The sequence below is a fragment of the Capra hircus genome, chromosome 10 (assembly GCF_001704415.2).
Source record: "Capra hircus breed San Clemente chromosome 10, ASM170441v1, whole genome shotgun sequence".
NCBI lineage: Eukaryota > Metazoa > Chordata > Mammalia > Artiodactyla > Bovidae > Capra > Capra hircus.
In genome coordinates, this window is record NC_030817.1 from 66,083,927 (window position 1) to 66,104,899 (window position 20,973).

General features: G+C 53.4%; 1 protein-coding gene across 2 annotated transcripts; it reads right to left on the reverse strand.

Annotated features, from left to right (window-relative positions):
• On the reverse strand, nucleotides 2,291-19,953 carry TYRO3 (TYRO3 protein tyrosine kinase). 2 transcript variants are annotated; one of them, XM_018054420.1, is made up of 19 exons: nucleotides 19,580-19,953; nucleotides 17,648-17,831; nucleotides 17,314-17,414; nucleotides 16,574-16,744; nucleotides 15,020-15,106; nucleotides 14,152-14,267; nucleotides 11,610-11,787; nucleotides 10,776-10,921; nucleotides 10,103-10,247; nucleotides 9,589-9,718; nucleotides 9,406-9,506; nucleotides 9,024-9,119; nucleotides 8,613-8,693; nucleotides 8,096-8,188; nucleotides 7,549-7,670; nucleotides 7,032-7,177; nucleotides 6,698-6,857; nucleotides 6,366-6,502; nucleotides 2,291-3,762 (listed from the first exon to the last, which is right to left on the reverse strand). In XM_018054420.1, the coding sequence occupies exons 1-19, from the start codon at nucleotides 19,698-19,700 to the stop codon at nucleotides 3,372-3,374; spliced, it is 2,706 nt and encodes a 901-aa protein (XP_017909909.1). In that variant the 5' UTR covers nucleotides 19,701-19,953; the 3' UTR covers nucleotides 2,291-3,371. The 2 variants fall into 2 exon arrangements, with proteins under 2 accessions (XP_017909909.1, XP_017909910.1); XM_018054421.1 differs by having other exon boundaries at nucleotides 7,032-7,141; nucleotides 19,580-19,952.

Consider the following 20,973-nt stretch of genomic DNA (forward strand, 5'->3'; position numbering starts at 1 on the left):
ATGATGCTAAAGCTGAAACTCCAGTACTTTGGCCACCTTATGCGAAGAGTTGACTCATTGGAAAAGACTCTGATGCTGGGAGGGATTGGGCACAGGAAAAGGGGATGACAGAGGATGAGATGGCTGGATGGCATCACTGACTCGAGGGACATGAGTCTGAGTGAACTCCAGGAGTTGGTGATGGACAGGGAGGCCTGGCGTGCTGCAGTTCATGGGGTCTCAAAGAGTCGGACACGACTGAGTGACTGAACTGAACTGGGGAGGAGAAGCGGCAGAGATGGGACAGGACCCAAATCGCTCCTGGAGTGTTGGTAACATTCTGTTTCTCGATCTGGTTACTGGTTATTTGGATCTGTTTGTGAAAATTCCGTATGACTATACACTTCTGATTGGTGTATACTTTTTGTATGTGTCACACTTCAATAAAAAGGTTTTTAAAAGTCCCACTATTGGGACTCATCTGGTGGTCAAGTGGTTAAGACTGCTCTTCCAGTGCAGGGGGCTTGGGTTTGATCTCTTGTAGAGGATCTAAGATTCTGCATGCCATGTGGTATAGACAAAAAAAAATAAAAAATTCCACTATTATCACCTACCTCATACCCCATGACTGTTACAGGGGGGCCAAGGTCCAAGGTGCTTGGGGAAAAGAGACTGAGCTGAAAAAGTTACTTACACTGAATTTAATTACTGATAATTTCGATTTAGATAGATTATTTTGTCACACACACACTTACTGGAACTCCTGTGCGTTAAAATATATTCATTATTTATTTGGCCTTGCCATGTGGCATACGAGATCTTAGTTCCTGGACCATAGGTCAAACCTATGCCCCCTGCAGAGGAAGTGCGGAGTCTTAACCACTGGACCACCAGGAGTCCCCTGTCCTGGGCATTTTGAAAGGCACCTACTATTGACAAGCAGTCACCCAAAAGATGACATGATTGCAATGAAACTTTTAGATACTCTGGTGCAGTAGGAGAATTGCCCAGGCTCTGCTCTCTGGCATGGTAGGCCTAAAGTCTGTGTCAACTATTTGTTAGTTACGTAACCTTAGACAAGTTACTTCTGCATTTCTGTCCTTTCGAAGGATAATTATAGTCCCATTTTATAGGCATATTCCCTGTGTTAAATGAGATAATATACATGAAGCACCAGGCACTATACCTGACACATAACAGGAGTCCATTAATAGCAGACGATTATTTAGGTGTAAAGATCTCCCAAGATGTAAAGGCCGTGGGGTCATAGAGTCAGACACAACTGAGCGACTGAACTGAACTGAAAGGTCTCCCAGTCAGTAATTCCCAAACACTACCTCACAGATAATCATTACCTGCTGCTGCTGCTAATTTGCTTCAGTCGTGTCCGACTCTGTGCGACCCCATAGACGGCAGCCCACCAGGCTCTGCTAACCACCAGGATTCTTTAGGCAAGAATACTGGAGTGGGTTGCCATTTCCTTCTCCAAATCATTACCTGCAGTTAAAGCTAATCACAAGCAGGAAAGATTCTGAAAGCCTGAAAATTACTTCAGTTCTCATGATCCACGTGGGAACGAGAATCTGGAGTTCTAGTAACAGGTTTTTCAGGATATTTGCTTTCAAAAAGTATCCGCCCCATTCCACTGCCCTCAGCCAGCCATGCAATACCTGTGTCCCTCCCAGTCTTCCCACACCCCTCAACAAAGACAGTGGCCATTTCTCACGCCTTCTGTGGCTCATTCCCATTAGCTTGCTCTAAAAGCTTCTGAAGTTTTCAGGTGGAAATACTTGAAAGCAAACTTCATGCTCTTATTTCTAATCCGCAAGAGGCTCACCATTCTCTTTGCCCACTTTTCACGCTTCCTGGGTCCAGGCAACATTGTGAAGGTAAGCGTTGTCTCCACACCCAAGAGAGTCCGATAGAGGGTTAGGAGGCAGCCAAAGTAGTCTCTTTGTCTCTCTTCCAAGATAAAGCACTTTTTCAAAACGTTTGCATTTTCAAAAGGTCAATGGTGGTAGGATTATAGGTATTTGGCATTTTAAAAATTACTTTCTGCATTTTCCTAATTATCTCTGACTATGTATTATCTTTACTATAAGATTCTTTGGGACTGTCTGTAATTACAAAAGCATTTTGTGCTCAATGCAGAAAACTAAAATATAAAGGAAAAATAAAAGTCCCCTTAATGACATCATGCAAAGAAAACAGCTGTTAACATTTTGGCATATGTCTTTCAGACTTTTCTCTCTGCAGAGATGCTTCATTTTTGTGATCTGGAAAGAAACGTAAACATTTAAGAGACAAAGCCTTGAGTCTTTAGTCTTCAGTTTATTTCTGTTTTTAAACAGCATCTAACGGCTTGGAAAAGTCCCTAACAGCAAGGGCCTGCCCCATGCACTCCCAGAGTCTCCCCTAGTCAGGGCTGGGGTCCAGGCTCCAGTTACTCCCCTTCAGCCACACCAGTCACCAGGCCTATTTTCTCTCCATCTCTGGAGACATGGAACAGAAGAGGATCTCCAGTTAGAGGCAAAGTTGGAACTAAGGGATGCTGCATGGAAGGACTGGGCTGAAACACAGCTGCCTTTGTTAGTCTTGGGATATTTGGGAATATGGTAGCATGCTCAGACAGGAGGGCATGAAGAAGGGCTCCTGAACTCCTCTCTGGCCTCATTCATTCCTGGGCAAGCCGCACAGCACCCCTTCCTCTTGCCCAGCTCCTCAGTGCACTGCCTTTAAAAGCTGGGCAAAGGATGGCCTGTGTCATTCAGCATTCCTGGCCATGATCTGCTCAGCTGCTCTTTACTCCTGACCTAGACAGGATGGGTAACCGGGAAGGTGATAACAATTCAGACCTGAGTGTCCCACTACCTCACGCTACAGGGCTTGGGACCCGACTGTACCAATCCCTTACCAATTCTCACCTAAAGGGGAATAATACAAGGGCATCTCTTTGTGAGGAGGGGCAAACCTGGGCATTTAAACCCCAAGCACAGACACAGATGGGCCCCCAGGCCAGAGACGCCTCAATGCATGCACTGAAGCCACAGGGCCGCTCAGCTGGGAGAGTAGGGGCCCCAGCTTCTCTCCACACCCATGGTAACCATGGAAACATAACCACCCCCTCTGCCAGCTGCCTGCGTTTAGACAACCAGGCCTGGCCCACCTCCACCCAGCAGAGGCCTGAACTGATGCCAGGCCGGCCACAGAGTTTTGCAGGAAGAACTGGGATTGGGTGATGTGGTCAGTCCAGGCTTCCAGCACAGCTCAGGAGGGCTACCACAGGAGCCTCCATGCCTTGCCGCCTGGGCTGGGGTCAGACGGGGCTTAGTCAGCCAGCACAGCGGCCAGCAGAGCCAGCCACGTGGCCCCGGATGCCCTCGGCCTATGGGCTAACAGCTACTGTGGGGCAGTAGCCCTTGCTGCAGTAGCAGCAGCCTCTGAGACTCACTGACGGGGCTCTCTGGCTGCTGCTGCCCCTGCCCAGGCCGCTCAGCCAGCTCCCCAGGGCTGAGGATGTACCGATAGTCACTGGGGGTGCCCCCCACGGCCCCCAGGCCACTGTCATCCCCCGCCCCGCTGCTGGCCTGGTCCCCGCCAAGCAGCTCCAGGTCACCTCCCTCAGTAGGCTCCTGGGCCCCCTCAAGGTTGATGTACAAGGGGTCCTGGCTGGCGGACAGTACAGATAGGCGGCCCAGGACAGTCTCCAACTCCATTCGCAGACACGTGAAGCTTGGGCGCTGCTTGGGGTCGGCACTCCAGCATTGGTACATGAGCTCATACCTGGGACAAAGAGAAGGGTGAGGGGAGGGAGTAAGGAGCCAGAGAAAGGGGAAGAAGGGTCCTCCTTTCAAAAGCAGAGGCCCCTTTATTATATGAAACCACAATTTAAAAAGATGTGATGGGACTTCCCTGGTGGTCCAGTGGTTAAGACTCAGCATTCCCAATGCCAGGGGCCTGGGTTCAATCCCTGGTCAGGGAACTAGAGCCCACATGCCGCAACTAAGAGTTTGCATGCTGTAATTAAAAGATACTGCATGTCACACCTAAGGATCCTGCATGCTGCAACATAGATCTAAGATCCTGAGTGCCTCAACTAAGACCCAGTGGAGCCAAATAAATAAATAAATATTAAAAAAAAAAAAAAAGAAAGATGTGATTATGGAAGTTCCCTGGTGGCCTAGTGGTTAGGATTCTGGCTTTCGCTGCTGTGGCCCAGATTCAATCCCTGATCAAGGAACTGAGATCCTGCAAGCCACATGGCAAGGTCAAATATATATAAATCGAACACCGTGTGTCTGGCACTATTTACTGGCACTATGGGTTTACTGTGTATCTGGCATTATTCTAAGTATTTTATATTACTAATTCTCACAATATTATGAACTAAGTGATTCCTACTCTACCAATGTTCAAAAAAAGGCACAGAGAGGTTAAGAACGTTGACTAAGGTCACACAGGTAGAAAGTGATGAAACCAGGTGGGTAGGGTCTAGAGACCCTCTTCTGCTGTTTTGGGAGTGGGTAGTAGGAGAGTTTTTGTCCTGTGAGACACAGCCAGGAGTCAGGGTTATCTGGGGGGGGAGTGAGATTTGAGCATTCACCCTTTGTCCTAAATCCTCATCCATTCAGGGGGTCTTAAATCCTCATTATTCATGGACACCTTGAGAATCAGAAAAGCTTCCAGCTCATTCCCTGGCAGCAACATTTTTTATGTACAACTTTAGGAGCTTTATAGATTCCCTGAGGTCTTATTCCTATTCCCAGGGAATGCCTCATGCTGAAGGAAAAAAAAAATCTAACAGGAAGGGGCTGAGACCAGATCTAGTCAGAGCAAATGCCTGACTTTCTTGCCTGTGCCCACAATAAAAGACCCAAACACTCCCACATACCAGGCCTCCTGACAGGGGCCTCCAATGATGGGGCAAAGCCATGCCAGACGCTGAATAGGTCATGGGAATGGTCCAGGCCACGGCTATGTGGCTGGGCTGGGATATACTGTCAAGGCCGTGCCAGGAGCCAACTGGCGCCTGTCCACGGGCTGCCTGGTGGGAGGCCAGCGCCTGCCCACCCCCTACTAAGAACACTAACTTCAGTCCTGAATGACACTAAGCCAGAGCCTGGTCCCCACTGCCCAGTATAGCCTCTGTGGCTTCAGAGGCCCAGGCAGGCTGCAGCCACTGGGAGACCAGCGTTTTCTGACTCCCCTGAGCTCTGTTGAGGGGAAGCCCTGGTTTGTGCACTCAGATTTCCCTCTCTCCCACAGTCCAGCCTCAGGGTCCTTCAAAGCTCCTACCCAAGAGGAAAGAGGATCCGACCACTCAGGCTGAGTCTTCCTCTGCCTGTCTCCATTCTTGGACCTCTGGAGGTCCAACCCCAGAGCAGGAAATAGATTTGTAGCCTCCCATTCCCTAGTACTAGTGCAAAGGTCCTCTGGGGGCCCAGGGAATCTCTGGCTTGCATGGCGTGAGAGAATAATACTAGAATAGACAAGTCATAGTGGGGGTCATGTTTAATAGGCACCTTCGAAAATCACATAGATCTAGGTTCAAGTCTCAACTTATTCACTTAATAGCTGTGTGACATGGGTCGTGTTATCTAACCTCTTTAATCCTAATTCCTCATCTACAAAATGGGGATAATAATAGTCTTTTCCTCATAGGGTTAGAGGAGGATTACCTGAAAGAATGCCTGTGAAGTAGCCAGTTGATGTTAGTGATACTGTGTTCTAGTCACACGGGGTTCATGACTCTCCCCCGAGTAGCAAGTGTATCACCATCCCGCCCCACTCCCAAGGGCTCCAGGCTTCCAGAAAGCAGGGAAGACAGTGCCCTTCTCCCCGGGATTGCAGTCTGTTATCTTAGGTCTCTCCACTCCCCCAGAGCAGAGGCCCAGATAAGAAAGGAACCCAACCTCCCGCCCCCAGCGCCCCCTCCCTGTCAAGCAAGGAATGCGATGGAGCAGCAGTTTTTCCCAGCCCCCAGGGAGCACTCCCGGAGGGGGAGGGAGCTCAGCTTTGGAGAAGGAGTCTGGGTGGAGAATGCTAACAGGGGAACCTGCAGCCCACTGTTGCCCAACCAACCCTGGACCTTCTGCCTCTGGGGGGGGGGATTCCTGGTGCTCTCCAGAATCTGGAGAAAATGAGCAATTGGTAAAGGCTGGAGGAAGAACTATAGGATGATAAAGGAGGAGAGAAAGAAAACAGGAGTTGTAGATGAAAAAGAAAGTTTGGGGTAGAAGTTAGACTCGCCTCTAATGACAAGGGTATTTCCACAAAAGTTCAGCTGAGGGTCGCAGCCCCCGCCAGGACAGCAGGTGTGGTGGTAGCCATCCGCTGAAACCCCAAACACCTGTTCCCTCCCAGGATCCCCTCCCTGGGGCACTCACACGTCCTCCATACACTCCGGAGGCTGTTTCAGGCGGTTCCCGCCGATGAGGTAGTTGTAAATCTCAGCGTTCTCGATGCCAGCATATGGCGTCTGCCCACGCGTCATGATCTCCCACATGGTCACCCCGAAGGCCCACTGGGACAGAATCGAGGTTGGGGGGAAGGTGTCACTAGGCCTCCTAGGCCAGGCAGTCTCGAAGCAAGCACATCTTGGGGCTCAGGGGCCTCAGGCTGGGACAGCCAGAGCGCAGAGGGCCGAGTGGGCCAGGCCTGGGAGAGGCTCCAGGTCCACCCACACGCTAACCACAGTACTGCCCCGCCACCTGCTCACCACGTCACTGTGCACAGTGTACAGGTTGTCAGCCAGGCTCTCCAGGGCCAGCCACTTGACGGGCAGTTTGGAGGCACAGCCCTGACGATAGTAATCCCCACTGTAGATCTTCCGGGAGAGTCCGAAGTCAGCCACGCACACTGTCATGTCTTCTGCCAGCCTGGGAGGGGTTGGAGGGTGGGGTCAGCCTTCCACCAGGCCGCAGCCTTACTAAATCCACGGTGTCTTTGTCCCCAAGCCATCTCCTCACAGAGCAGATACTGTTCCAGGCGGGGCCTAGTTCTTCCTGGTACTGCTTCCTGCCTCCCACCTGAACCCTCCAGAATTCACATACATGCAGTTCCGAGCAGCCAGGTCTCGGTGGATAAAGTTCCGGGAGCTCAGATACTCCATGCCACAGGCAATGTCCACCATGAACCGGACCAGGGTCTGCAGCGGCAGGTTCTGGTGGGCAGACAGGACAGCAAACTCAGGACAGACCTAGCCAGGGCAGGAGGAAAGGGATTCCCTGACCAGGAAACCTAACAACTGTCCTCAGAATTGCTGAAAGGAAGAGGGTGGAGGGGCTTCCCAGTGCAAGGAAGCTTTGGCAAACTTGAGGGAGGGCACCCAAAAGTCAAGACTGTCCCAATCTGGGCCCCCCACGGGGCTCCTCTCCCAGGAAGGGGCCTGGGTAAGCTTCAATTCCCAATGGGGACTTGTGAGGGAGAAGAAAGCCTGTTAGCAATAAAGGTCAGACTTAGAGCCCGCCTTCTCCCAACCTACTCAAACGGCCCTGCCCACCAAGCCAATCTCTCTCCCAGGGTTTCTGTGCTTTTCCAACCCCGGCCACTCCCACCCCAGGCACTCACAAAGGGGTTCTCGCCAATCCGGGAGGTGAGCAGGAAGGCGTGCAGGTCCCCATGCTTCATGAAAGGCAGGATGACCATGGGGATGGGGAGACGGCCTTTGGCCCTGCTCCGGAGGCTTACCCCTGGGGACAAGGGAGAGTCAGCGGGGGGTCAAGGGACACATAAAGGTCAAGGGACAGTCCAAGCATCAGCCTGGGTCCCCACCTGCCGGTCCTACCTCTAGCCCTGGCTCTGCTACCTCTTTCCCCATAAGTTCCACACTGGGCTCAGTGACTCCCCAAGAGTCATTCTGGCTGCCCCGGAATCTCTGGAGCATCTTCTCTGTCTCCTCCTCCTCTGTTTACACAAGCAGTCTTCATGTACAGGGTCTGCAAACTGAGCTCCTTACCTGGAGCCTGATCAGATTCAGCCACGCCCCTCCTTGCTATTTTGGTGTCTGCTTACTCACCAGGCAAGTCTGAGCTTCTCCCCACAGGCTGCCCTAGCACCTTGGAGGAGCACAGTTTTAGCCTCATTTTACATTTACTTCCCCCAAGAAGGGACTCACCAACAAGCTTGGCCACGTGTGGGTGGTCAAACTCCTTCATGCAAGCCGCTTCCCTGAGGAACTCTTCAATGTCACTTGAGGCAATGATGTCAGCTGGGAGAAAAGGAGGGAGGGAAGGAGGGAGACGTGACCACCGTGGGCTGACCACCGTGGGCGTGGGGAAACAGTCTGGTCATGAGCAGGAGGAAACCCCACAGGCTGGTCTGTCCAACATCTCCACTCGCTCATGCCTTCTCTTTGGTTTGGACAGCCAAACCACTCAACCAACCACAGCTTTAGTCACCCCAAGTGAAACCAGAGGACAGTCACTGCTGAGGCAGAGGACAGAGGCTGGGGCACCAAGGAAAGTGGGTTTATGCCTGTGAATTATTCACGTGGCAGAGAAAGCATCCCAGTTAGCACTGACTAACACATCTTGGAAAGTCTAGGGGCCCAGCAGAGCCTGCTTCAGAATCAGCCCCCTTTCACCTTCCCAAGTGACACCCTCAGTTCCACTATAGTAATGTTCTCCACTCACCTTTCAGCATCTTTACAGCCACTTTCACAAAGGAGCCATCCTCCTGCTTCAGTTGGGCCTCCCGCACTGAACCAAACTCTCCTAGGAACCGATCCAAACAACGGTGAGTCCCCTTGGCCTCCTGCCCCCCACCCACCTCCCCAGTGACCCTTCATAGGGACACAGTATCACTTTCTGGGGCCACTGAAGGAGGCTCCCTCATTCATAGCAAAACAAAGTAAGCTAGGAGTGATGACACCTCAGCCTTTCTCGACCCCAGTCTCCATTCCCCTAAACGTCCAGCAGCCAGGAGTTTATGAGCACATCCTGTTTATACGAGCTGACCTATATCCACAGCCCAGAGTGACATGGAAGCAAGCAGACACACCCAGCCCTGGCAGCTCAGGCCAGTCCCTGCTCAGCCCCACATACCTTTGCCCAACATCCGGCCCAGGGTGAACTGCTGCTCCGGGATCAGCACGTCTTCCAGCTTGTCCTTCAGCTCGTCGCTGATCCCCAAGCTGTCCACTGCGGGGAGGCGGTCATAAGAAAGGGAGCGACCTCTCTGGTCCTGATCCAAAACTCAGCCTGCCTCCTCCACCCCAGACGCCACCCTCAAAGCAGAGGTAAGCTTGATTTAGCTCCCCCACAGCTGGGCCGGTGACCTCTGCCAGGATAGGTCTATGTGTCTTTTCCATGGTGTGCCTAGGACTCAACAAGGTTCACACCTATTGGTCAAATCAGTAAGAGAAAGGCAGGTGCAGGTTCAAGGCAGCCCATTCCTTCCTCGTAGGACTCCCCCCAACTCACTTACATGTGGCCTCGATGCGCTCAGGCCTTTCCCGATTGAAGGACCGTGCTGCCCGGAAGTGAACAGCTGGCTCCCCCCGGGCCATGACGCTGTCAAAGGCTTGCCTAAAAGGAGACCCAGGGCTTGGAGTCAGCTCCAAGGTCTTCAGTCAGTGCCGGCCTCTCTCTCCATGTCCTCAGCCCTTACCCAAACCGTGTCTCCTTCCTCCTCTTTCGAAGCAGGATGAGGGCCAGGGCAGCAGCCGTCACCAGGGCTGTCAGCACACCCAGGACCACAGGCACCCAGGATGTGCGGCTGTGGGGAGCACCCTGCTGGCCTGTGGGAGACAGGGGCAGTAGCACGAGCTGGGCTGACACCACGGAGACCCTTTAGAATTTGTAAATGAGGGTCAATGAGCCTGAGCCAATGGCTCCTCTCAGTCAGAAAGGGAGCAGAGTTGAAAGAGGCTCCAAAGGAAGACCCAAGAGTTCCTACTCTGTCAGCCACAGGCCCTGGCTGTTGGGACCTACAGTGTGACCAGGCATTTCTATGCTAGTTTGCATGGCATGGGGGTGGAGGATGAGATACAACCCTGGCCTCAAGTGCATGACTCTGAGTCTTCGGGCCTCTTAGGAGGGGAGGTGCTGCCAATCTCCTCCCATCAGTCCAGGTTGCCCTGGAAAGCCTCAATCCCGTGGCCCCTTCCCCTTATAGGCCTTACCTGCGTGGTCATGAGAAGAGACCACCAGTGGCTGACTCCAGGGCCCACAGCCAACTGCGTTGGTAACACACACACGCACAGTCAGGTCCTTCTGGGGATCCCAGCCCGTCAGGTTGGCCCTGGTCCCCTCCACTGTCAGCTCACCCTGCAGCCAGGAAAAGTCCCCATCCCACACTGAGCCTGAGGAAAAAGGCTCCAGCTGGGTGGGGCCTGAAGGCAGAAAAAGATCTCACTAGGAACATGGGCGGCTAGGAACACTGTGGGTTCAGGGGATGCAGGGACACAACCTGCTGGGAGTCATCACATTCCTGCTGCAGGCTGCAGAGGCCTCTCCTGAACACAAACAAGGCTCAGTCTGAGAAAGCAGGGGTGGGGGATGGGAGGGAACTGAGGGGTGGAAGAGCATAAGAAGGCCTTATCTGTGTCCTCCCCTGGTTTGTGCAGGAATGTACTTCCTGCTTGACTTTCAAAGTGGACACTGGAAGCAGTCTTCACAGGAGATGGACTCCAATGAACAATGCAGCCTGCAGAGGAGGGCAGGACAGCGTAGACTCCCAGGGGTGGTGGAAGGCCCACCACGGCCCCCCGCGCTCACCAAGGACCGCTAACCTGGATCTTGAAGGGCCTCGGAGCCCTGATGGCTGACTGTAGTGCACTTGGAAGTTTCCCTTACCTGGGTACCGTTGTCTTGAGCCCAGGACATTTTATAGGGTCCCAGGGGGCCTTCTGAAGGGCCCTCGGGGATCACTTCTTCCCACTCCAGGATGAGGCCAGAGTCTGTGTGGATGGCATGGAGGTTTTGGGGAGCGCTGGCTGGGGCTGTTCCCAAAGAGAAAAGCTTGCTAAGAGCCCTGCCCTGCCTGTGCACCATCACTAGCCCACGTGGGCCTTTGGAACCGGCCCCATAGAACTAAACTGCTCCAAGAGCAACAGGTCGGGGAACAGTGTGTCTGCCATTGCTCACTGCTATCACCTGCTGTCCTAGGGAGTAAGGGTGAGCAATGGCAAGGCCTGGACCATCCCAGCGAGGCAGGGTATTGCTCTTCATCACCTTGGTGGCTCCTCAGTGGCATCCTTCACTCCCCTCTCCTCACAGCCCTGCAGCCTCCTTGCAATTGCTAGCAACTCCATGCATGTCTGTGCTATAGGGTCACTGCGCCCTCTTTCTACATGGATTTCCCCCCAAATATAGGTCCTTCCTTATCATTCAGACCTCAGATCTCTGTATCCAGGTATTCCTGGAGCCCCCTAGGGTACTCTTTAGCACCGTACTATCCAATCTTTTCTGCTTGTCTGCTCCACCCGCTAGAACTAGAGCTGCTGGATGGGGGCTGGATTTATCCAGTTCACAAGTAAGCAGCAGGCACTCAGTGAAGTGCTGGCTGACTGATGTATGATCCCCCCTCTTAGGTAACCCTCTTTCAATCAACTCCATTCAGAACTGGAGCTGATACTGCCCCGCCCCTCCTCATTCCTGCCCAGGTACTCTGCTCTGTAAGTCCTTTACCTAGACCCTTCGTCCGAAAGGGCACCCAGTCAGCATATGGAGAGGGCCCCAAGGCATTGGCACAGCGAACCCTGAGGCTGTAGTTGGTGGCGGGTGTCAGGTCCCGAAGCAGGCAGGTAAAAGGTGGCACGGGGACCATGACAGCCAGAACCTCCCAGTCTCCTGGGGCCTGAGTCACCTACAGAATAGCAGAAAATCAATGATGTAAGGGAGGGAGGTTTCTTAGGCATGTGAGATGAGATGGAAGGTAAGATGGGTATGGATATGATAGGGGGCTTTAATCTATGCCTCTTCAAGTCTATCAGTGGAGTAACCAAGACATGGAAACAACCTAATGTCCAGCAACAGATGGATGGATAAAGAAGATGTGGTATGTGTATATATACATACATACATATATATCCAATAGAATATTAGCCGTAAAAATGAAATAATGCCATCTGCAGCAACATGGATGGACCTAGAGATTATCATGCTAAGCAAAACAAGTCAGAAAGAGAAAGACAAGCACCATATGATATCACTTACACGTGGAATCTAAAATACAACAAAAATGAATATATATATGAAGCAGAAGCAGACTCACAGACATAAAGAACGGACTTGTGGTTGCCAAGGCGGGGAGTGGGGGAGAGGGAAGGATTGGGAGTTGGGGATTAGCAGATGCAAATTAGTATACATAGGATGGGTAAACAACAAGGGCCTACTGTATAGCACAAGGAACTATATTCAATGTCCTGTGATAAATCGTAATGGAAAATAAAGAATATATCTATCTATAACTGAATCACTTTGCTGTACTGCAGAAATTAACACAACACTGAAAATCAACTATACGTCAATTAAAAAAAAAAAACTATCAGCAGACATTTGCAACCCATCCCTTCCCACCCTCCCCCACTGCACATTCCACACCTCTATGTCTTTGCAAATTCTGTTCCCTTTGCTGGAAATGACCTGCTCTTCCTAATGAAGTCCAACTCATCCTTCAAGAGTCAGTGCAAATATCACTTTCTCTGTGAAACACTTTCTCAAATACTCAGTAAAATTGATGCCCCTTTGTGTTTGACGCATAATTATGTCAGAGTAGATACCACTCTTTGTATTCATTTGGCCAAAAAGTTCGTTTACATTTCCATAAGTTGTTACAGAAGAACCCAAACTTTTTGGCCAACCCAGTAACTGTTTAAATGCCAGCCCAGGGACTTCCCTGGCAGTCAGTGGTTAAGACTTTGCCTTCCAATGCAGGGGGTGCAGGTTCAATCCCTGGTCAAGATCCCACATGCCTTGCAGCCAAAAAACAAAACATAAAGCAGAAGCAATATTGTAACAAATTCAATAAAGACTTACAAAAAATAAATAAATAAAAATAAATGCCAGCCCAGAGTCTTAGAGCTTCTCAAGGGCAAAGTGCCTAGGATCTTAGGGGCACCATGAACCTGGCCTGCACCTTACACTTTGGGGACCCAGGGCAAGAGTACAAATGGGGAGATCCAGTGTACTACATGACTAACCATTATGATTTTATATGATTTTAAATGTTAAAAATCAGCTAACAGGCTATTAAATAAAATAGTTTCTATCTTAATATACTGACAAACAAAGCTACAAAACAACCCAGAAGATCAGGTTTGCAGTTTTCTACAATTCTCTGAATCCTTGGAGTTCCAAGCCTGAATGAGACAGCACAAGAAGAGCCAGCCTCCAGGCAAGGGTCTGCACCATGAGGGACACCATGTGCATGGGTGTGGACAGTGGCCTCCATACCCATTCCCCCTCAGATGGCTGTCCTTGGGGCTTAGTGGTGCATGTACCTCGGTGTGATCCATCCTTGGGAGGATGGAGCAGGGAAGAGGCCCATATCAGCCCCAGAAATAGACAGATTTAAGAGGAGGGGGTGTCCTGGTGAGCTGGACGGGTATATTCCCTTGGCCCTATGTATTCCCTGCCCAGCGGCAAGAGGTGCAACCAAAGGAGGGCCAGAGTGGGGTCCTCTAAAGGTGGGCATCCAGAGCAGGGCCCTTTGCTGCCCAGGAGAACTGCCTAGAACTGTTTCAAAGGTTCCCCTTAAATAGCTTTGGAGTGAACAGACAAAAACAAATGAGCTGGCATTGCCTCATTTTTCGATCACCTTACTTGGCCCTCCCACTCTCTAATGTCCAGGACCCCTTCTGGGCCCCTGTGTCTGAGTCCTGAGTCAGGGTGTGGAGCTCGAGAGTACAGGCATCAAATAAATCAAAGCTTTGGGGTTTTGCCCACATAAGTAAAACTCTTCCAGGGTATCCCCAGTCTGATCTACCGATCCGTTTTCTAGCCTGAAGAATGCACAGGTTGAACTGATCTGCCATCACTTGTTTGCCAGAGCACCCTATGATAAGGGGCAACGGCCAGGGCTGTTCCTGGTAAGGGAATGACACCTGAATAGTGGAGTCCAAGCCCTGAGGGCAAGACTAGGTAAATGTGATACCACTGTCAACAAAGTGCCACCAAGACAGCCAGGAGGAGGATGGCCAGGAGAGCCTGTCCCACCCTCGCAGCCTACCTGGACTGTACAGGATTGGATCAGGGCTCGGCCGTCGGCCCCCGGCATCCAGGCCACGCTAACGTTGCTGCTGGAGAGCTTCGTCACTGTGATGTTGAAGGGGGCTGCGGGGAGTGCTGCAGATGGGGACTTAGAGTCAGTGCCCAGGAAGGACAGAGAAAGGGAGAGAGTATGGGAGTCAAGCCATGAGGCCCTCCCTAGGGCTCTCCCCACCAAAATGATGGCCACGAAGCACTCCCAGGACCACAGTAATACAGAAGCCAAGCAACCAGCAGCAGACAGCTGCTCATACCTGGGAGGGGGCCTGGGCTGTGGAGATAGGTCGCCTCTCCCTGAATCAAGAGCCCTGTCTAATCAAGGAATAGGATAAGACAGTGGATGGGTGGGGGACACAGTATCTCGGCCTTGGGAGATACCAGTGAGAGGCAACTGGCCCTGCAGCCACAGCCCACTCCTGAGCATACATCAGCTCTCTCTCCCTCTGTACCCCTCCCACTGTGCACAGCAGCCCTCTGGGTCTCTACCATCCTGCTAGGCTGTTTCCCCCACCCCCATTCCCTCTACAGGGGCTGGAGAAGCAAGACTGAGCATGAGCTTTGACCGTCTCCTGCCAGCTCCCTCCCTTCTTGTCTCCCAAGGACTCTGCTCTGAGATGGGAAATCTGCTGTGACGTCAGGTTTCTATTCTCATCGCAGCCGTGGCAGGGTCTCAGGTGCTCCCACTAGGAATGGAGCTATGCCAATTAACTCCTCATCCACCAGATCCCAGCAGGACCGAGGCGAGTTGGAACACCAAACAATTCTAACTTCACCCACAGCCGGCAGAGAGGGCCTCTGCCTCACCGCCCCACTTCCTGGGGTCCTCCTACCTTGAAGATGAACAGTGGCGGTGCGAGAAGAGGCCAGGCCTTTTGGGTTGTGAGCTTCACAGGAGAACACAGTGCTCTGGGTCACCCCTGGGGCCAGAAAACCTTAATTAGCATGCCCTGAACATCAACTCCCACTCAGTCTGGGATTGGGGAAGGGGGATAGCCAGGCTCTGGGTCTGATTAGCTTAATACCCTCCAGCCAAAAGAAAGGGTTAGACCATAGGGACCGATATAAATCTCAAGGCTGGGGCTCTGTTTTCTCATCTTCTGAATGGCAGAGTTGTGAGAACCAAATGATGTAACATATGTAAAGTGCACAGGAAAACATTTGAGAAATGTGACATGTGACACCCCCCCACCTCAATCCCATCTCTGGCAGACAGCACAATGTTGCCTCCCTTTTCTGGTCATTCCTTTGCACATTCCAGAGAGCCCTTCTGTATTTGCTCTGTTCCAAAACATTGTTCTATTTGCAAATTCTTTGCCTTTTCAGTAGTTCTCTGCTCCTGAAGGCACGAGTCTTATCTCCCCAGGTATACTAATTCCCAGGGGGCTGGACCAATGGCTTCTCTTTCTTTTGTCCTAGATCCCCCCGTGGTGCCTAGCGCAGTGTGGTGTGTGGAGTAGGAGTTCAGTGAGTGCTTATTATCTAGCTGGCTGCCTGAAGGTCCCCATCACGCACTGCTAGAGAGAACTGAACCCGACCTCCCTTCTCATCTGCTCCAACACAGTGCCTCCCGAACGGGACCTGCCCCACTTCCAACCGATCCTGCAGTTCATCTTTTTTCAAATTCCTAAGGGACTTGGCAGATCAGTGTCCATCCCTCCCAACTTGCAGTACATGAGACCAAGCTCAGATGCCCATCTTTTTCGGCCAGTTCAAGCCTCCACCAGAAACAATAACTTTGTTTCACACATAAGCGAGCCCTTCCTGAGGTGTGTGCCTGGGGATCTTGGGGTCCATGTGGGTGTGCAGGCATGGCAGCTTTGGTTTAACTGTGTAGAGGCATGGCCAGATACAGTTGTTTGGGAAAGGTCTGGAGATTTTCTGGAAAGGGCCATTAGAAGAGTAGGCTCGTGTATCTGTGTGCTGGCTCCCCCTTCCCCCTTTTCCTCCCTGCCCACCCCACCCCTCCCCACTATCCCCAACACGGCAGCCTGAGATTCTTGTCTTCTAGACAAGTCTGCCAGACACTCCTAGTTCTGCGTGGGCTGGCTCCTGGCTCCTTCCCTTGGGAGGGGTGGGGGGATGGGTGCCCTTGGTCCTACACATTCACCTCCCAGGGCCAGCTGTGCACGGCCTAGTCTGCTGTGAACTAGCCTACTGTGAACGAAGGCAAGAGGCTCCAGCATCTCCTTAAGCACACACAGCAGGCTCACCACAAATCAGCCCACCAGGCCAGTCTAGCACACCTGACTAATGAGCTTAGTAATGGTGCAGGTCATGTTCTCAGGCACTCTGGACACTCACAACAGCAAGCTTAGTGACTGAAGCAGGTTAGAACTCTGCCAGCCTCACCACCCCTGCTCAGAGCCCCTTGGGAGGCTGCTCACCTGTGACATTTAAAACGGAAGGAGAGGGAGCAGGTTCCCCAACCTGCGTGCCTCCTCTCCACCAGATGATGGTGACAGGTTCTGGGGGCCCCACGGCCTCACAAAACAGTTGGAAAGGGGCATTGGGCGGCACTGCCAGGTCTTTTGGCTCCACAGTGAAAAATGGCACACCTAGGGGTAAAAGGCAGGTGGGGAGTGAGCCTTGAGAGAGGGATTCTCCCTTCTCTAACAGCCCTTCTCAAAGCCAGGGAAGAGGCAGACGGTGGGGAGCTGGGGGAGGGGCAACAAGGAGGAGGAGTGGGCAGGAGCTTTAGCAGAGTTCTGCTGGCAAGCCCTAGATCCCACTCAGGGGCCTTTGTTACTTTCTTAGTCACTTTGTTTTCCTGGCTCAATAGCTCTGAGCTCCTGCAGCTGTGGAGTCTTCCTCCCCTCCCCCAGTCCTCCCCCTCCTGGCCTGGCCACTTGGCAGAAAAAGGTCTAGCCCCAGATGGGTGCTCAAGGCTTGTTTGTCAGACAACTGGAACTCAACTGCACCCCATAGATGCTGGGTGCTAGCCGTCCCCTTGGCTCTCAAATCCCCAGGCCTTGCATGTAGGGGCTGGGCCTGGAGTCTGGTGCAACCAGGTCCCAGAAGGCAGTGGGGCCGCCCAGATTCCACTGAGCTTCCTTGGGCATAGGTGTGGTCCCTAGCAGACAGCGCCTGCTCAGGTTAACACGGCTCCGTGGCTCTGCCTCCTCACCTTCTACCGTGAGCCACACTGGCTGGGAGGTCTCAGTTTCGTCACCATCCTCCACCTGGCACCAGTACCTCCCTGCATCAGAGCGGTCCACTGACTTCAGGCTGTGGAAACAGGACACAGGGCCTCCCAGAGTCAAGGGGGGCAGCTCTGCTGGGCGGACTCAATGGGTTCAGCCTACCCCCACTTCTGGAAGTATCCACAGGTGGCCGAATTAAAAAAAAAAACAAAACCCACAGACCTATGGACATCAGCATTGCCCCCAACTCCCAAATCCCATGGCAAGAACACAACATGCCCCCAGACTGGCATCCCACACCCTCCCCCAGTCCTGCACCTGAGGAAGCCAATCCAGTGCTGCTCACTGACGGGGATGTACACCTGATCCATGCTGTGGACCACAGCCCCATCCTTCACCCACTGTATCTCAGGCTCTTCCATCCCCTCCACACTGCAGTTGAGCTTCACCGGCTGTCCCTGAGACACCGTCAGCTTCACTGGGGCCCCCATGAGCTTCAGGCCTGAGAGGTGGGAAAGAGAATGTGTCATTCTGCTTGACAGGCACCCTGAGTCTGGAAATATCCCCCATCCTCTCCTAGCACCTAGTTTCTGTGTCAGAAGGCTCATTCCTAGCCAGTGGCCAAGGAAGCACAGGCAGGACGGTGTGGGAAGGAAGGTGGCCTAACCAGGGCTGCGGGAAGGAACACGACAAGCTCTCCAGGCACCATTTCTACCACTGCCAAGTTCCTCCCAGCTGTAAGGAAGTGACCTGTTCCCCATACCTCTCTGCTGGGCAGTGTTAAGTCGGGCCCAACCACCAAAAGGAAAGCAAGCCAGGCTGCAACAGTGGGGCACCCTCATAACCTGGGGCAGGTACTGCCCTCGGAATCACTGGTGTACCCAGTCAGTGCAACAGGCAGCCAGCTCTCCACCCAAGGTGACAGCCCAGACCCTGCACTGCTGTTGGCATCCTCCTGCACCCCCGCCTCTGGCAAATGTAAGGAGGAAGGGAAGGAGGGGGTGCTCCCCCGAAGTGGAGAACATATGGCTGCAAAACCACGTCAGATCAAACACATGGCAGCCTTCCTGGCAGCCGGCCGCTCTATTAATACCTGAACGTGTGCAGGGGCGGGTGCTAGGAAGGTAGGAGGTAAGAAGGGAAGGGAGGGGCCCTGAGCCCAAGACCCCTGAGCTACTGTCACACCAACAGGGGGCTACCCTCTAGAACACTACCTCTGAAGACACGCACACACACTCCTCCTGTGTGTTTTTAAGCAGTGAGGCAGAGAGGGGCAGGTGAACTATCCATAGAACTGAAACCCAGTCCAGCTTCTTCCTGCCCTTTGCTGTGTGATGCCAGGCAAATTTCTGAGCTCTCTGATCCTAAGATACACACACTCTTCCCGTCGTAAATACTTGTCACTATTTCCCTTCCTTTTCCTCCTTTGAGATGCTGATATGGCAGGGAGAGCTCTCTGAAAAGAAGATACCTGCTGCTCTGCCCGGTGTCACTTCTTACTCTCTTCACCTTCTCAGGACCAGTCACAGGGCAAAGAGGGGTAGCTTTACACCCCATACAGGACAGGCAGTCCCAGAGGTGTGTAGTGTGAACTTAGGGATCCCGGGTGCTGCAAGAAGCACTCTAGCCACTGGCAAATGCTTCAGTGGCTGTGTGGGAACACAAGGCTGAGCAAACACCAGCAACTCTGCCCCAGTCCATCATCTCCAACATGCCTGGGTTTTAGGAAGCTCAGAGCAGGCACAGGGACTCGAGTATGCCCAGGTGTTTTCTGTGACTGGGCACTGTGAGAGCCCCTGTACCTACATGATGTAGGGGTCCTGTGGGTGCTGAGTCCCAGCCCCAGTGGCTTCAGAGTGGACCTTCGCGTGTGGGGCGAGCAGACAGGGGTCTCCAGGACTGGGAGGGGTGAACAAACAACTCGGAACATCGAGGCGGGAAAAGCCAGTCCCTAACATCCCCCGCTGACCGCTCAGCTCGCAGCCCCACTCCTTTCCTTACAACCCCGCCAGAAGAGCCCGGGCATGAGAAAGTTGGGGGGTGGGGGCCCCGACCCGAGATCCCGGAGCGAACCCACCGCTGAGCCCCCTTCCCCAGCCCCCGAGCCTCGGCCTTCCAGCTTGGAGCCCCCCGCTCGAATCTCCGGCCCGCCCAGGCCCTGGGCTTGCCCGGCCGCAGTCCCCAGGCTCCGATCCCCGCCGCGCCCCTCCGCAGCCCCCCGCTCTCCGCCGCCCCCCGGGCAGCCCCTACCTGCGGCCACGGGCTCGGGGAGCAGCAGAACCGCCAGACCCGCCAGCAGCAGCAGCGGCGGCGGCGGCGGCCGCGGCAGCGGCGGGAGCCCCGACCGCCCCATGCTCCGCCTCAGCGCCATCGGCGGCGACGCCGCACCATGCCGGGCCCGGCCCGCGAGCGACCAGGGAGGAGGGAAGAGAGGGAGGAGGAGGAGGGCCGAGGGAGGGACGGGGGCCGGCCCGGGGGGCGGCGCTGGGGCTGGGGCTTCGAGACCCGCGCCCGCTGTGAGTCGCCGCGGCGGCTGTCAGCCACGCGGGGTCCCCGGGGCCGCTCCTGGGCCACCGCGCTCCTTCCACAGCCGTCGCCGCCGTCGCCGCCGCCGCTGATTCATGTTCTTCTTGGAGCCGCCGCCTCCTCCCCGGTCGCCCGCCCGCCCGCAGCCCGAGCTCGTACCGCCCCCCCGCGGAACCCCGGGCGGCTCGCTCCGAGCGCCAGCCTAGTAGCTGCCAGCCAGCCGGGCCTCCGGCAGACCTCCACCCACAGACCTCCGCAGCCTCGGCGGCACCCGCGGTCCCAGAGAATACCCCAGTGCAGAACCCAAGGACCTGGCTGGGTCCCCTAGATGGACACTCCAGCCACGCCCCTCCTTTCCTTAAATACACCCCAGCATCTTTTCCAACCCAGTACTCTAGATCCTTCCCTCAAAACCTTCCTAGAAACCTCTACCATACCCCAACTTTTGTCCAGACTCTGATCACAGAACCTAGCACCCTCCTTTCAGCACAGAAAATTTCCCCTGGATACTTCCAACCATCAGGCCCTGAAATTGTGGTGACTCAGTGCTCCCCCCACAGGACCTACTAGCACACCTTCGTGCCTCATTCATGAGTTTTTCACCCAAATTCCCTGTATTCGTATCTCCAAGACCTTGGGCCTTGGGTCTTGAGTTCTGAGATCTTGGTAATCCTCTGGTTTTATCTGCTGTTGCCACTGTTCCACTACATAGGTTAAAGCCCAATGGCCCACATCTCTGAGGGACTGTCATTCTTCCTAGTTGCTCCCTATGCTTCTAGCCCCCATCTCTCAGGATGTGATGTGAAAGTTGGCTGTGTTCTCACAATATCCAATAAAACATTAGCTATTATTAGTAGATTACCTTGCACATAGTAGGCACTCCATAAATAGACAGATGCTTGTTAAATGAATAATTGCCTCAGAGCTTGGCCTGCCCCACCACCAGTAATCTAAGGGGTAGCTGTGTCTACAGACATCCTGTCTGGCTGATAAAGAGCTGGTTCCAAATCCATTTTACCAAATGTCCCCTTCCTTTTGCCCTTGCCTTTAGGGGTCCCCAGGACCGGAACTCCAGAGGGCAAGTCCCAGAAGTACTGGGTAGGGAGGAGGGACAAGCC

Coding starts and splice junctions, on each gene's coding strand:
- TYRO3 (XM_018054420.1), bottom strand. CDS start 19,700: ATGGCGCTGAGGCGGAGCATGGGGCGGTCGGGGCTCCCGCCGCTGCCG. Junction 15,107..16,573: donor TTCCGTTTTAAATGTCACAG/GTGAGCAGCCTC, acceptor TTCTGGCCCCAG/GGGTGACCCAGAGCACTGTG. Junction 6,503..6,697: donor ACACTGTGCACAGTGACGTG/GTGAGCAGGTGG, acceptor ATTCTGTCCCAG/TGGGCCTTCGGGGTGACCAT.